The 17,246-nt window shown below is 37.5% G+C and overlaps 3 protein-coding genes across 5 annotated transcripts in view; 1 reads left to right on the forward strand and 2 right to left on the reverse strand.

The window, feature by feature from the left end:
* Positions 1-4,815, reverse strand: part of LOC126970791 (DNA polymerase subunit gamma-1, mitochondrial) — a 28,190-nt gene extending 23,375 nt beyond the window's left edge. Inside the window, exons 1-4 of the mRNA XM_050816889.1 lie at positions 4,385-4,815; positions 3,639-3,834; positions 2,405-2,559; positions 887-1,086 (exon numbers count right to left, since the gene is read on the reverse strand). Coding sequence (XP_050672846.1) covers positions 887-1,086; positions 2,405-2,559; positions 3,639-3,834; positions 4,385-4,662 — 829 coding nt within the window. The 5' untranslated portion in view covers positions 4,663-4,815. The remainder of the gene's footprint in view (positions 1-886; positions 1,087-2,404; positions 2,560-3,638; positions 3,835-4,384) is intronic.
* A 3,607-nt stretch (positions 4,816-8,422) lies between these two features.
* On the reverse strand, positions 8,423-10,127 carry LOC126970839 (AP-1 complex subunit mu-1). Of its 3 annotated transcripts, none has more exons than XM_050816984.1 (2): positions 9,985-10,127; positions 8,423-9,910 (listed from the first exon to the last, which is right to left on the reverse strand). In XM_050816984.1, the coding sequence occupies exon 2, from the start codon at positions 9,901-9,903 to the stop codon at positions 8,635-8,637; it is 1,269 nt and encodes a 422-aa protein (XP_050672941.1). In that variant the 5' UTR covers positions 9,904-9,910; positions 9,985-10,127; the 3' UTR covers positions 8,423-8,634. The 3 variants fall into 3 exon arrangements, with proteins under 3 accessions (XP_050672941.1, XP_050672943.1, XP_050672944.1); XM_050816986.1 differs by having other exon boundaries at positions 8,423-9,925; XM_050816987.1 differs by having other exon boundaries at positions 8,423-9,920; positions 9,985-10,126.
* A 227-nt stretch (positions 10,128-10,354) lies between these two features.
* Positions 10,355-12,328, forward strand: LOC126970873 (uncharacterized). The gene is made up of 2 exons (XM_050817023.1): positions 10,355-10,729; positions 11,545-12,328. Exons 1-2 carry the CDS (start codon positions 10,355-10,357, stop codon positions 11,926-11,928), a joined length of 759 nt encoding a protein of 252 aa, XP_050672980.1. The 3' UTR covers positions 11,929-12,328.
* Positions 12,329-17,246: the final 4,918 nt, after the last annotated feature.

Genomic DNA, 17,246 nt, shown 5'->3' on the forward strand with positions numbered 1-17,246 from the left:
ATATATGTTACCAGTGGGTTGGAGATAGAACATAGCCTTTACACAGAAGTTTTCGAGAGGTCTATTGAAAGAATATTTCGAGTGAAGTGCGCTATGTCGGACTTAATAAAGGGCTTTCGATATTTGCGGGCTAATGATCCAGGTCATCTCCCTTGCTTTCGAGCTCGATTGCCGCTTAGATATATTGTGATAAGTAAACAAAAAGCTAGCCTGTTGATCTTGGCGTAGCCTTTATTCTCATCTCTGATCTGATGCATTCCAGTATCAGCTCGTTGCATAGAAACGGCTCTTCATAATAACTATGTCTGCTACTGCATTTATCAGGGGGAGTATTCCGAAGAGCTGATTGATCATTTTTAGGGATCATCTGATCTATCTAGACAAGCATGAACTTCAAACCGGTGCCTAATCAGAGTCATTCAAAGCATAGTTGAACTAATGCCATACGGATCTCTCGAGTTATTGACATACTCGGAAATCAGAGCTTACCGAAAGGTTGTTACGAGTCTTAGATCAAGTCGAAAATGTGCTAAAAATTTTCAAAGTCAAGCTTTCGGGTGTCCTTTGGTAGTGATCACCACCACCCATTTTCTCCACCAATAAAGACAAGATACAATACTTTCTTCTACGTACAACCAAGCTGTGGAATGAGCTTCCTTGTGCGGTGTTTCCATGACGATACGACATGGGTACGTTCAAAAAAAACGGCCGGCAACGCTCGTGTTGTTTCTTCTGTGATTCCTCTGGCGTTGCAGGAGAATGTAGGCTACGCTGATCACTGAATATCAGGTAAACCATGTTTGCTTGTTTGTCCTCCTTAACCTTAAAAAATATATTTGCCAGCCTATTAAAAACTCTATAACCACTTGAACAGTAATTTAGATACCTGTCTTCTCTAACCAGTACTGTTCTTTAACTTTCGATCTGTCGTAAGAGACATTATGGCCAACAACAATCCTTGGCCTGTTTAAGTCTCCGAACGGCTGGTCACCATCCGTCTCCAGTGGTATCAGGTTCTCGTACTTCACTTCATTGTAATGCCTGTGGTCTTGACAGTCTGCCAACGGTTCACTAATCCAACTGTACCTGTAATTTATATGTATGGGGACGAGCGCTATGGAGTCTTGATACGCTCCACCCTCAGCCGTTTTGCAAACGTTACATTCAACCACACTTACAATCAACATCCCTCATACAATACAGTAACTTATATACATCGTCAGTGACGTAGCGTGCTTTGGCGGGGCCCCGTATAAAAATTTGTTTGGGGGCCCTAATGAAGGGTAAAGATTGCTCACAAAAAAAAATATGATTGCATAAAATTAAAAGAAATATTTAATAATCATAATTATCTATATGTCACTTTTTACAAACTATTCAAATTAAATATAGGCAAGGAGAGTGTCCTTGCCTTTTTCCTTGGTTTCAAAAAAAGAAACTGCTTTTTTTTGTCATTTCTGAAATAAATATAAAATTGGGAAGTTTTATTAATTTTTAATTATGCACGTCGGGCGATAGCTACGCTCCTGTACATTATCCAAAGAGATTATGACATAGAGCAGGCAACACAAAGAAAATAAGCTAAACATCATCATTATCATAGCTAGATGGGATGATTTGCTTTGAGGGAGCCAAGATATTTACAGTCTACCCTCGGAAATAAAAATGCCCAAACATTGACTTCTTTAAAGCAAGTCTTCAAGGACATATTCTGAATTATTATGAAACATTTTAGCACAATCATTTTCGTGAGTGTGTTGTTTTATGTATTTGCTGAGATCAACACTTGTATTGCAGGTAATCACAAAATGACCTTTACAAACGTAAACTCTTCAACTGTTCAACGCAACCAAGTTATTCAGCAGTTCACAGAGCACTGATCGGGCTGATACTGGGATGCGCCAGACCAGAGATGACAGCACTACTTCATGTGTGGATGGACCTGCGATTCGCAGAGCGCTAGAATGTGGGCCGGCTTGAAGTATTGCCGTACTCTATTAATGACGCCCAGCTTCTTCGAAGCCAATTTGGCTTTGCCCTCCAGATGGCCACGAAATTGGCAATCGCTCGACATTTCGAGATCCAGTATTCCGATACTGGACGTGTTGTCGAATAGCGGTGACACGATAAATGGGCTTTTTTTACTTGCTTAACTTAAACGACTTTCTTAATGATACCACATATTGGGATAATAGTAGGAAATTATTTTGTGACGAAATTTTATAAAAAAAATAAGAAGCCCACTGAGTTTCTTTCGCCCGTTCTTCTGAGGCATAAATTTTCGAATGGGTGGTAGTTTATGACGCTCAATGAGAGTTTTTAGATCTTATTTTGAATAAAATTTGATAATAATGTAAAATATTATTCTGATCTATTAACTTGGGCTTATTATGGTGATACGTACCAAGCTGTAGGAGACACTGCACAAGCAAGAGTAGGTCTCTTCCCTGCTGACATTAAAACTTCTACATCAAATATCAACGCATCATCTGAAGGACAAGGAACTGATCTTGGACCATCGGATGTGTACTGGCTCCATCCTTTATTTTTTGACCATTCCTGCAAATTGAATATGGTATTATATAAATATGAAAATGTTGATCATAAGAGGACCTTCAGGACGGTAAATGACTCATCATTATTTCGGCCGTAAGACGTCCACTGCTGGACAAAGGCCTCCTCCAAAGATCGCAATGACGATCGGTCCTGCACTGCCTTTATCCAATGTATTCCGGCGATCTTGACCAAATCGTTTGTCCGTCTTGTGAAAAAGATTAGCAACGCGGACAGTACGACCTGCTATTTTAACTTTGCCTGCGACCAGCGTACCGTAACGCACTTAATAGTTTTGTCTCCTCAAGATTACTTAGTGTCTGTGTAAAGCGTGGGTATGTATGTTTGCGTCGATTCAAGTACTATCCTATTAATGTATTATGGCTTGAGTGCTGCCGATAGCCATTTTTCCAAATTATGAAATCAGTCTGTCAAATATGAGCAGATGTGTTGATATACCTAACTGGTATCTCATGCAAAGGCGGTCTCCATTGGGATTTAGGATGTCTATATTTTTATGCACTGTTACATGTATCCAAGATGTTACGCTTTTTAGATGTTTTACATGATGGGGGACAGTGAGTTGCACTGCTAATTTGTTTGGATGGCACATAAGTTGTGCCAGTAGGTTAAACACCAATTGAGATGCAGGTGAACACCATAAATGCTTTATTATATGCAACATTAATTGTCAACTAGTGGTGAATATGTACAGGTTTAATCTCTGCTTGATTACATATTTTTCCATGGCTCGGTGTTATTATTCACTAATCAGATGCTAATTTTTTTTTTTTTAAATTTTGATTGGGCATGATACCACTGCAAATGCAGAAAGAATTATGCAGCCGCCAATTATTCATTAAGCTCAGAGTATGAATACCCTTTTGTTACTAATACATGGAAAACATCAGCTCATTTATATATTTTATAATATTCATTTCTCATGAATATTATATATGTACATATAGATAAAGCACCGTAGGGATGTAGTGGCTGAGTTCTGTTTAACAATTATATTAATAGATTGTTCACAGACCAAAAACCTAGAGTATGTCAAATGTCAGAAGTCTCAAGAATAAATTTACCTTGGGAAGTTCTGGTAGATTGCAAGTAGATAATATTTGTAGTAATTTTCTATATGGAGCACACTGTTTCTCTCCAATATTGTAAAAGTGCTCTTCAATATCTTTTCCTTCCAATTTTGGAAGATTTATCACAACATCAGGTAGGTGGCTGTATTGTTTATAATTTATACCATGGCTTAGTAGATGATCCTGGCAGCTAAAAACATACAAAGAAAATTTTGTCATCTAAGCAAAAGAAGTAGTATAGGAATAACTTTGGTAAAATTATAAAAGACAAACAGCATTTTGAGCCTTACATAAATTAAACAAGCAGGAACAGTGTGTACCAAATTTTAACAGAGCAAAAGACTCATGAGGAAAAACTGAAGTCTTTTTTCAGAGATTCCAACGACTCATGTGCACAGCCATTATGTGATGCATGCACACTATACCAATAACAACCCTCGAACCCCTGGGGCTAATACCTCTGCATTTAACAGAAAACTTTCTCCTAAAACTATTGGATAGCAAGTACAGCCTATCATATCTCAGTCGAATAGAGTAAAAATCCACTCTGTGAGGCCCCTGCAACTGGATACCTAAAACATATCTTACAAAACAATATAACCACATACAATAGACCAGTTAGGTGCATATGAATTGAGGATTTTTCCAGATGAATTTAAAATGGGGTCCATTCCAATACGGTTGAGTATACACAGCTCCATCTACCAACGGAAATGGGTACATGAAGAACATTGAATTACCTTTTTATAACATTAGGATCTATAGCAACTGAAGAACCGCCAAAAAGCTGTTCAAAGATGTTCTTTGAAACCATTTGTATATTTACATCATTGATTCTAAACTCATCACACACACTGTCGGGTTTTTTGATAACCGGTTTGCTTTCTTCAATATTCTTTATATTTTTCTTATTCTTTACTATTTTTACTTCACTTGTAGGAAATATGTCACTATAATGTTTCTGGGTAATCCTACACGATCTGTTTATACTTGAAAATATTCCTTTCTTCAGCCGCATATTTATGTGATGAGATTCAATGGATAGTATAATAACTTTTAATTTACAAAAATATATTATGGGCTTTATTATTGCACTGACCACTTTTACTTCGAGTAATAATGTTTCTAACCTAGTAGGTACCTACATTTTTTTGTTTACAAACATTAATGATTTTTTTTATCTTATGGGAAAGGCAATAGAAGCGCCATGCAGCCACCGTCAAAGGTATGTTTTGTCAGGTCTGATTTAAAGCGATGAGGCAGAAGCCAAGTCATTCTTCATTCATGTAAGTTTCATCTCAGGGTATTAATTCATTTTAAAGGTATGATCAATCCCAGCTTATCCCTTTTTTAAATTGACAGTTCCGATTTGCTTGACGTAATAAAGTATAAGCTCTTACAGCCTAAGCACATGGTCGGATTTGGTACGGCAGGACCATCGGACGGTCGCCTCGCACCAATTGGCCTAGCCGCTAGCATCGTACTCGGTACGGTCCGAATGGTAATAATATTTTTGTGCGATGGACAACGCGACATACCATCGAGTATGGTAAGCGTACGCGTCTGATGTTTCGGCCGTACCAAATCCAATCATGTGCTTAAGCTATTATAAGTCGCAGGATTGATTTTTTATGCAATCGTCTTCTCGTCCGCCAAATTTCACTTTCGCATGACATGACAAAAACTTGGATATAATCAACACGTTCTTGATGAGTGGCGGTCTGCCACAGTAAGGGTATCACGAAGAAACTTTCTGCCTCGATCAATCAAACATTTCCTGAAACAAAAGACATGGGTAGCTACTAGAAAAAAAGTCGCGTACCCATACCCACCTAAAAGATCGTCAACGCTCCCGAAATGCTAATTGTGACTAACATGTGACTCGCACACTCGTTTTTCTTGATAAACCAGACAATGATCGAATATCTAAAGAAAAGCGTCATCACCTTTGTGTGTTAACACACGATACCGGCTAGATGCAAACCACAGTGGCGCTTTCAGCTATCACGCTACTATGTGCACGCACTGCTCGTTTAAAGGGTGACGTTACTAGTAAAATTACTGGACTAATATATTTTTTTATGGGATAGGAGGACAAACGAGCGTACGGGTCACCTGGTGTTAAGTGATCACCGCCGCCCACATTATCTTGCAACACCAGAGGAAACACAAGAGCGTTGCCGGCCATTAAGGAAGGTGTACCTACGCGCTTTTTTTGAAGGTACCCATGTCGTATCGTCCCGCAAACACCGCACAAGGAAGCTCATTCCACAGCTTTGTAGTACGTGGAAGAAAGCTCCTTGAAAACCGCACTGTGGAGGACCGGATCCAGATGGTGGGGATGATATCCTAACTTGTGGCGTGTCGTGCGAAGGTGGAAGTCGGCGGCAGGAATCAGGTTAAACAGCTCTTCGTAACACTCCCCGTGATAAATGCGGTAGAATACACACAATGAAGCGACGTTTCTACTCAACGCCAAGTGATCCAGCCGTTCACAGAGCACTGGGTCCCCGACAATTCGAGTTGCTCTGCGTTGCACGCGGTCATATGGATCGAGCTGATACTGGGGTGCGCCAGACCAGATATGATAGCAATACTCCATGTGTGGCCGGACCTGCGCTTTGTAGAGCGCTAGAATGTGGGCCGGCTTGAAGTATTGCCGTGCTCTATTGATGACGCCCAGCTTCTTCGAAGCCAATTTGGCTTTGCCCTCCAGATGGCCACGAAATCGGCAATCGCTCGAGATTTCTTCGAGACCCAGTATTCCGATACTAGGCGAGGCTTTAAAGGAAGTGTTGTCGAAGAGCGGTGATAAGAGAAATGGAGTTTTTTTGGTGGTAAACGAGCAGACTTGGAGGTGTCCAACATATCATTGATATTCAGAAGAAACAAAGTAGGACATAGCAGACAGCCTTGGGGCACTCCAGCATTCACGGGCTTCGGGTTCGAGCAATATCCGTCGACAACGACCTGTATGCTTCGCCCAGTGAGGAAGCTAGAGGTCCACTTGCACAAGCTCTCGGGAAGCCCAAATGATGGAAGTTTTGAGAGGAGCGCCTTGTGCCATACACGATCGAAGGCCTTCGCTATATCCAGGCTAACTGCCAGGCCTTCCCCCTTGCTTTCAATAGCCACCGCCCATCTATGTGTTAGGTATACCAGAAGATTACCTGCTGACCGACCATGGCGAAAGCCGTACTGTCGGTCGTTGATCAACTGATGACCCTCCAGTCAACCGCCAGCTCTTGGTTAAGTATACCAATGGCGGTTGATTGTGCTCTCCATGATTTTGGAGAGCAGGGAGGTATAGCAATAATAATATTGACACACTTTTTACACAAATTATCTTGCCCCAAGTTAAGCATATATTGCCTGTTTTATGGGTTACAAGACAATGACCCATTTAATACAATATACTTACTTAAAAATACATAAATTCATTCATATAAACATACATAAATACATTTAAACATCCATGATTCGGAAACAAACATCCATATTCATCATATAAATGCTTGCACCTAACGGGATTCGAACACGGGACCTCCAGCTTAATAGGTAGGATCGCTAACCACTCGGCTATACAGCAATAGGCCAGTAGTTTGCCGGATCCGAACTATCTCCTTTTTTTGGATCGGATGGACAAGGGCTGACTTCCATGGGATCTGTGCAAGCACATCGTCAATTGCCGCTTGAACGCAGCCCATGAGATGATCGGTTTCTGCGTTACCACTATGGGACCTGTAGACACACGCATAGATGAGGACGCGGTCCTCTAAATGTACGCGGAGCCAGAGAGTAAACAGGTCCCTACCCTCAAAATTGCAAAACATAGCGGCACTAGGCCGCTACTTAACGCGGTATTCTGTGCGAGTGTGGTAATTAACCCGGACGAGTCTGGCCCGTTTGTGCTGCCGTCATAAGACGGGAGCGTGACTCTCCCACTTCTAAAAAGCCCTTAGTCGCCTCTACGACACCCATGGGCCTGGGACTCCCCTATTCTTTTTACGCCCCGGGGAAAGTACAGGGCAAAATTATAATAAGACTTAACATCTCTCAAATAGACAATCACAATAGAAATGCTTCTCAGATTTTTAATTTTTCAAGAATTTTCAGCAGCACTCCATTATACCAGGCAAAGCATATCACTTAACACAAGGTGAATATCTTGGTTGTTGCATTAACACCTGAAGAACCAGAAACAGTGGTTTGTGCCTTTCTACAGTATGAGTCAAGGTAATCAATTGTGTGCTATGCCTTCCTCTTACCACTTCAGCATACCCACTAATATAATAAATGTTGTACTGAGTAAATATTTGGTGGTGACAAAAATCTCAAATTCCATCATGTTTGCACATCCGCGTGAACATGTCTATTAAAAGATTACTTCTGGTAACAAAAACACTATATCATAATAATAATATTGACACACTTCACACAAATTATCTTGCCCCAAGTTAAGCATATATAGCCTGTGTTATGGGTTACAAGACAATGATATATTTAATACAATATACATACTTAAACATACATAAATTCATTTAGACATCAATGACTCGGAAACAAACATATCCATATTCATCATATAATTTATGCTTGCACCTACCGGGATTCGAATGATCGTGTTTCAAACAAATTAGAATAGTGAGACTAATACAGAGTTCAGACTTTTGACCGCTATGTTAAGACAGAAATGAAGTTATGTAGTGGTAGTCGTGCCCTTGAACAGTGATGTTGATAAAACTTAAATTATAAACAATGTCAAAAAGAACAAAAAGTTTAGATTACAACAATTTAATTTGTCAAAATACAAAGGTTAAAATACTTTATTGAATTAAAATACACATAGTTATAAATATAAGGAATGTAACAATAAACTTCATAGTTCTTAAGAAAATTTTCATTAAAATCAGTTATAACTCAATTGAGTAGAAATAAGGATGATTTAAAACAAAAATAATCTTAATCGAACAAAAAATCTCTTAATATACTAATTGGTTCTTAATTGATAGTCTCCATTTTGTGTTATATATCTGACCCATGGCAATGCTTGATAACCACTCTTCTCAATAATTTTTAGGTAACGGACCTGAATACCAGAAGTCGTAAAGTATGGTATCTCAAACTTGACTTGGATTGGTGGTTTGCCATCAGTTTCCTCACACTCCACAGAGGGTAGGCCAAAGTGAGCTCTCATTAAGTACTCTTTACCACCTGGGAATGATTTAATTGACCAAGTTATGGCATTTTGTTCAGGCGTATACTTTACACTACCAATAGTTGTTTTAAATTTTGGTGAGTCTGCATCAGCAGGGACTGGTATAATTATCTCAACATTATTAGCAGTTGAACGTCTTTTGAACTGTGACTTAGCTTTGATCATATACTCTACTCTTGAATGAGCATGTCTCTCAATAACAGATTCGATCCAAATGAGAGGCTTCACATGAGTATTTAGCCTGTATGACATCAGTTCAAACTCACCATCTGGTGGAATAAATGAAATAGTCCTGTCATTCTCAAACCTGGAAAGCCTCACACATTGATGGAACTTTACATCTTCTAATTCAACTGATTTTGACTTCCCGCGGCCAGTACTTTCAAATAGAACCTTATCATTTAAACCAAGACGAAGCTCTGGCATTCCAGACAAGTAGACTCTCATTTTTATAGCTCCCACTATTTCACTGCGTAGTACATTTCCATTTGAGTTAGCTAATAAATTAACTGATTCAATGACATCAAGAAATACTTCATTTTTGCGATATTTTATACCTTCTGACCTCCATGACACAGCATTTGTGACTGCCATAGGAATTCTAGGTTGCATTTCCAACTTGTGACCCTCTTGAGTTATATACTCTTGTAGTATCTTGCTATCTGTGGTCTGGGGATATCCAAAATCTATCAATTCATCAAGGAGCTCATAAATTACAACAAAATTATCACGGATACTTTCCTCCTCAAGTTCTTTAAAATATTCACTCATAACTTCAACAATCTTATACAAAAATACAAATACTAATGCAATATTTGCATTTTTCTTGGAAGTAGATACAATATACAAGTTGTTGGTCTTTATATATGCAAAAGTACATTCGTTGGTCTGTAATAGTGGAGTTAACATGCCTTCTTCTTCCTTCTCCATCAACAGAGGCATAAACTTATCAATGACACTCAAGTCCACATCGCCACGATAGGTCCTCGAAATTAGGACTTTACCTTTGACATCCAATATGTATATTGCAGATGACGACATTTTGAACCTGAAATAATCTACACTAGTAACTTACGTATAGGGCACCTCCTATTTTTATTTAGCATTACAGATAATACTTACAGGTTTAATATTTAATTCCTGAAAAATCTATAGAGAAAATCGATTACATATCCATTCGAAACACTACATAACTCTTTAAATATCTATACTAATCTCTCAATAATTATGTGCAAAAATCCAGGTGTAACAGTGAGGCGACGACCTTTGGTCGACAGCTGACAAAAGCATGACAGAAGAGTGACAACTGTGTTGAAGTAAGAAACAAACTTAGGTAACACTTTCTGTATTTATGGCTATCTTATGCGGGCTACACACCTTCAGTTGTAACTGTACCATTTAACTGTACAGTCGAACTGTACAGTTAAAACGTAGGTCCATACAGCCTACCCACGTTCAAGTAAAAATATATGATCTTTCAGTTTTTATCATCATGGCCTCCATAGATGACGCTTTAGCGATCGTAGGGCTAATGTATGTGTTAAAAGTAAATAGAAGAAAACGAAAAAACTTGATAAATGAATTGAGAATTACTCCAAAAGATTTCAATAATTATTTGAGAATTAATGAAGATACATATTTGCATCTGCTTTCATTAGTGACACTATTAATAAAAAGACAAGACACCATATTGAGAAATGCTATAACACCTCATGAAAGATTAACGGCAACTTTAAGATTTTTAGCTACAGGGAGATCTTATGAATGTTTAAAATTTTCTACAATAATATCGCCACAAGCACTTTCCACCATCAAACCAGAAACCTGTGAAGCAATTTATAAGGTTTTACACAAGGACTACTTAAAGGTAAAAATAAAAAGACTCATGTTTTATTTATTTATTTTATATTCAAATTTTAATCATATGTATCGCGCATATGACCCCGCTGTTTCGTCTGTCCAGTCCGGGATTGATAGTTGGACCGTAGTATCACCCATAGCATTTATTGCTTGTCTCTTGAATTTCTTGACCATATGAAGATGTATTTGTTTGTGATACTATATTTGTCATCTGAGGTGCTAGTGTGCCTGCTTGATAGTACTGAGGTTGATGCATGGGTGACTGATTTGAAGTACCTGTATATTGTAATGGTGATGGCATAGAGTTATGAGACGATGATGGCAAAGAGCTATGAGATGGTGATAGTATAGAAGTTGAACTACTTGACCGTAATCGAAAATTATTTAGTATCATTGTTTTTTGGGCCATTACTCTATGTGACATTGCAAGATTTCCCATCTCAGCTTCGAATAAAGTTTCATTTATTATTTTTTCAGCCAACAGCTGTTGCTGTTTATTTTTAAAGTCTCGAAGTTTCAATGCTACCATTTTTCCGATAATGTCGTAGCGATCGTCTTGATATGTCGGCCGTTTAAAGTGGTCCTGAACGGATTGCAAAACGTCTTTTGTTAAATCTTCATTATTTTTCCGCTTTGTTTGCCGTTTAGATGCCGAACCAAAAGCAGACGAAGTTGAAGCAGTAATTGAGGTGAAAGCCGCAGGATTCTGATCAGAAAGATTTTCAGTAACATCTAACTCTGAATGCGCTGCTTCATTTTCAGACACTGATGTTGCACCCGATGATTCCATCACGTTAATCTGTAACATTTTCTTTGTTTCAGTTTCCACAAAGTTGCAGTGAATGGAAAGCAATTAGTGCATTATTTGAAGAAAGATGGAACTTTCCACATCTACTTGGCGCAATAGATGGTAAACATATTGCTATTACTCCACCTAAAGGATGTGGATCGGAATTTTACAATTATAAAAGACACCACAGCATGGTACTTATGGCTATTGTTGACGCTCAATATCAGTTTTTATTATGTGATTTCGGTACAAACGGGCGAGTTCCAGATGGAGACGTATTACAAAATACGAAATTTTTTGAAATGCTCCGAAACAACCAATTGGAAATTCCAAGCGAAGAAGCAGTAAGAAATACTCAGAGACGTTTGCCATACGTTTTTGTTTCTGATGACGCATTTCCGTTGAGACCGTTGTGATGAAACCGTTCAGACAAGCAGAATTGACTTCAACAGATAAAAAAATCTATAATCATCGTGTTTCGCGCGCATGACGAATTGTGGAAAATGCCTTTGGCATTCTGGCTTTACGTTTCAGAATCTTCCATACGGCTATAAATTTACATCCAAATAAAATTGAGTCCGTCGTTATGGCATGTTGTGCATTACATAATTATCTAATAAGAAAACTGCCAAATTCTTATACAAATCCAGATTGCTTTGATCGAGAAGACTGTGATACCGGAACCATCATACCAGGATGTACAACAGATATTTCGACTATGGAACCTTTAGAAAGAAGAAATGTGGGAAACATAAGTCGGAAACCCAAAATGATAAGAGAAGATTTTATGAACTATTTTAACAATGAAGGTCAGGTCCCTTGGCAAAATAATTTTATTTGATTTAATAAAATTATACTTATTTAACAAAGATACCTATAAGTTTCATTTACTCACCTCATCTTCTTCATCCAAATTCGACCGACTAGGCCTTGGTATATTTTGATCGTCTAAGAAACGTAATAGTGGGTAATACCATAACTCTGGCTCATAAATATCTTCAGCGCCTGATCCGGATTTTGAGGCCATGACTTCTTTATGTTCCTTGTTATACGTACAGCGTAGGTTATTAATTTTCTTTATAACAGCCTCTTTATTACTTTTGAATCTATTTCACGTAGTTTTAAAATATGCTTTTCATAAGCTGAATCTTTTATTACTCTATTATGATAATCCTTGCTCTTGATTTTCCATAACGAAGGCTCCGATTGGTATAGTAGTATAAACTCTTCCAGCCATTCGCATTGAGCCATGGTCGATAAGTTTTCGCAAAGGCAGATAGCAAGGTCGATCCGTGTTCACTTCACGCTCGCTGTGACAAAACTGACAAAACTGCGCAGTTTCGACTACACACTCTCAGTTTTAACTGTACAGTTATATCTGTACAGATTTATCTATTCATATTTTGATTAGATTCAGTTAAAACTGTACATTTCAACTGTTTGTTCTACACACCTAACGATTTACCTGTACAGTTCGCACAAATCGCACAGTTAAAACTGAAGGTGTGTAGCCCGCATTAATAGCGATATACATTGGGTATGTTCCGATATGCACTGCGACCACTGTACAGTGTGACGTCAATTTAGAATACTGTGAAGCCGTTCCTTTATAGCCTTTATAGTTATACTGGTTACTACTTAAAACCGAACGCAATCTCGTTAGAGTAAAAGTGTTCTGTGAACGCAATCGCGTATACTGTCAGCCGCATTTTTTGTCAGTGATAGAACTGTGCAGTGCTCTCAGTGCATATTGGAACATACCCCTTATTATACTTACTTACTGGCTATATACTTACTTATTGGCTAAATGCATTAGATGATTTTTCTTATTGGAAAATATATACTTCAAAGGTAGTTTGACGAGAGTTTAAGTTATTATTAAGGGATCCATCACAAAGTAACAGAAATCCTCAATTCTTAGGGGCAAATTAACGATACTCGGGCGATTTTTTTATATATGCAATCCAGATATTTCAGTCATCTACCGTAATGCTCAAGTAATTGTCGTAGTCAAATATGACGATCAATGGAACCCCCTTAACGGCTTATTTACTTTACTACCATATCTGTGGCACAATTTCAAATTATCTGTAACCATATTGTAATGTGCTTACGTTTGTTACTGCATTGCAGCATGACACTATGTTCTATCTATTTTTGCGTTCTTCGCAAGTCTCTTTTGAAATTGTGCTCGAGGTAGATTTCCTCTATTGAGATATCTCTCTGACTTCGTTGGCTTCATTAAAACAGCGCTGTCTCATATGGCCAGCACGTTTAGTAGGTCTTTACATATTATTCAGTCAAATTAGTTGGTGTACTGCAGATTTAATCAAAATCTAAAAAAAAATACAATAAAACAACCGCTGATTAGTTTTAAGGATTTTGTATATATATTGTGTACCTGAATTGAAATATATATTCCTCATACTACTCAAGCAGTTGTTTTATTCAATCTCCAAACGCTCAGTAAAGGGCGCAACAAACTCAGTGGGCTTCTTTTTTTGTATATAAAAACATGGTTACAATGTTAAATCGAACAGTAAAATTTCTTATTTAATAGCCTGTGGGCGGTCGCTCTATTCCCAATGAGTGGTATCAATAAGAAAGTCAATTAAGTTATACCATTACCCCACAAACGTTTTTTAATTCTTTTTAATTTTGTATTACATTTGTTTTGATCATTATCTGGTATCTTGTTGTAAAAGCATATACACTGCCCCACAAAAGACTTACTAATTCGATTGAGACGAGTAGTAGGCATTATTAGTTTATGATTGTTTCTGGTGTTAACATTAAGATAATGATAGTTTCTAACAAACTCACTTATGTGCCTACATAGGCATATATACATAACATTATTAAGAATATATTGAGAGACAATAGTCAATGTTTCTTTAACAACATACAGTTTATATCTATCTATCTTCCTCCATCTTTTTTTTTAGTGTGAACATAGTTTCCGTTAAAATTAAGTTTTTAATTATATCTGTTACAAAAATAATGTTACCTCGGTGTTTAATACCTTGATTAGTGTCCTTGCTTGAAGATAAATTGGTATTGCATCAATATTTTCAGTGGATCTGGCACAAAGCACTGTAAAAACTTTATTGCACTATCACGTTCTATGTATGATTAGAAGAGACACACCACAACAACGAGAACAAGAATATTAATTGAATATAGAGATAATAGAATAATCATTCGTCAGTTTAAATCTACACACGAAGCCGTCCCTCACCGTGCCATCACCTTTACTGTGAAACTTTATTGTGAATAAGTGAGTAACAACAAAAATATATTCTTTTCGTGTGTAGGGTACTTTTAAAATGAGGAGTGTATAAATAATTATTTTAGAATTGCTCAAAGTGCTGTATTTGACTTATTTCAAACTGTTCTACAAATACTGTGTAGCTTTGTTCTTACATTGCGGACTGATACTGGAACGACTATAGTTCAAATCCCAAGTTTATATATATATATATAATTTTTTTTTTCTTCTTTGCTCTTTTTTTTTCTATTTAATTATAAATTCAATTATCCTTATTTTTATGAAACTATCTACTGGAATATATAATTGATGATCTGCCAATTTTGCTCTTTAACTAATCAATTGGTGCATCCTGTCAGAGGCCGAGAGAGTAAGACTGCCATTAACTCGTTTTATTTACACTACATATTGCCATTAACACCAACCACAGGCTACAATGCCGCTCCAACATTCGCCGAATAAGTCGAACGCCAGTGCTAATAAGCAGGTTCAGTCGGAACCCGATATTCCTAGCAAAGTGAGCCAAGAGTATGACAGCTCCTTCGTGTCGGTAAGGAGTAAACGCTTGCGTACTGACTCTCACAGTGAAACTGATCGATTATCGGAGTTAAAGGACGAAATCAAAAATATGCTATGCTCCTGGAAAACTGAACAAAACTCTGCTCTTGCATCATGGAAAAATGCCCAAGACTCAATTCTAAAGAAGCTTGTTTCTGATCTAGCAGAAGTCAAATCTCAATGTAATACCATACAAAAATCTAACCAAGACATTGAGCGATCCCTAGAATTTATTAATAAACAATGCGAATAATTGCGTTTAAAAATGATAACATTGGAAAAAGAAAATAAGGCAAACAGAAGCAGTATATTGTTATTAGAATCAAAAATTCAAGAGATGCACCGGATGACGCGTTCTTTAACTGTAGAAATTCGCAGTGTCCCTGAAAAGAATAATGAATCTAAAGAAGATCTAACCACGACTGTTTCCGATATAGCAAAAACAGTGAACACTAAACTGCAGCTAGCGGGCCTTCGTGACGTTTACCGCAGTACTGGAAAACCTGGATCTATTAGGAACATAATAGTAGATTTCACTAGAGTACAGGACAAATACGATCTCCTCGCCTCTGTTCGCAACTTCAATAAATCGCGCAAGCCGGCAGACAAATTACATACGCAACACATTGGACTGTCTGGGGAGAAGAAACCCATCTTTGTCGATGACCATTTGCCCGCTTCGATAACGTACGCTAGAGACAACGGGTATAAATTTTGTTGGACTTCGAACTCCAAGGTGTTCCTTCGTAAGGATCAAGGGCTCAGAAAAATCCTGATAAAATCTGAGCAGTGCCTACAAGATCTTGATCAAAAACTATGACTAAGTATTACTCCCGTACGATCGTTGCTGTTATCAGATACTATGTTAAGAAAAATCTATCATTTTATTAATAACAAACCATGTAAAACACACTTCTTACACGAACATTATAAACTCACACAAATATCTCTTTATAACTCTATTTTTTTAATAATTGCAACACACACTTATCACGTTTCTAAAAACAGAATCATAACATACACAAATTCGATTTACATACTTCATGACTATTTTAGCATTAATAACTTATTCATGAATTCAGATAATCTCTTATTTAAGATAATTGATAAACATAAACCTATTTATTTGAAAATTGATATATTTAAAAATACACTTTACACTAGCCGTCCTTGTCCATGCTATATTTTGTTAATAAATATTTGCAATGCTTGATCTAATCACAAACAAAATAGATGCTTTTAGTGTCGCAAACTCTTTTCAGTGCTCACACGATCAATTCTTACAAATAATAGGTAACCCCGCTCGATGTATTAAAAGCCTTCATATAAATATCAGGAGTATATCTCTGACGTTGATATTCTTATTCTAAGTGAGTGCTGGCTTAAAAATACCCATCAATTACCGCCACTAGATTGTTACGCTTCATATTGTACCCACAATAACAAACTGCAGAACGACGGCATAGTGATGTACGTTAAACAATATTTGCACGTTATAGTCTGGGAACCTAAATTTGAGGATGGAAATTGCATAATATGTACCATTGGAAAAGAGTTTGCGTTTATCGGTATCTATCGCTCCCCATCATATTCCAACATAGACAACTTCATAAATTCTCTTACAACTGTAGTCTCCAGCTTAGATACGTTTAAAAATATTGCCATATTGGGGGATATAAATATAGACATTAAGCCCAATAATACCGACAGATGTTCGGATTACTACCTGACATCTACGGCTGCTCTAGGTTTATTACCGGCCCACACATTCCCTACTAGAATACACAATTGCTTGGATCATATACTCTTAAAAACAAACCTCACTTCTAAAGCTATAGTCTTTGATTCCCCTATAACTGATCATCTTCCCATTATGCTGAGCATCGACCGTGGTCGATTACATCATGG

Source organism: Leptidea sinapis, chromosome 22 (assembly GCF_905404315.1).
Source record: "Leptidea sinapis chromosome 22, ilLepSina1.1, whole genome shotgun sequence".
NCBI classification, from domain to species: Eukaryota; Metazoa; Arthropoda; class Insecta; order Lepidoptera; family Pieridae; genus Leptidea; species Leptidea sinapis.

Bases quoted from the DNA above. Each gene is read 5' to 3' on its own strand.
- LOC126970873 (XM_050817023.1), top strand. From the start codon at position 10,355: ATGGCCTCCATAGATGACGCTTTAGCGATCGTAGGGCTAATGTATGTG. The intron at 10,730-11,544 runs GTAAAAATAAAA...TCTTTGTTTCAG, and splicing joins TACACAAGGACTACTTAAAG to TTTCCACAAAGTTGCAGTGA.
- LOC126970839 (XM_050816984.1), bottom strand. From the start codon at position 9,903: ATGTCGTCATCTGCAATATACATATTGGATGTCAAAGGTAAAGTCCTA.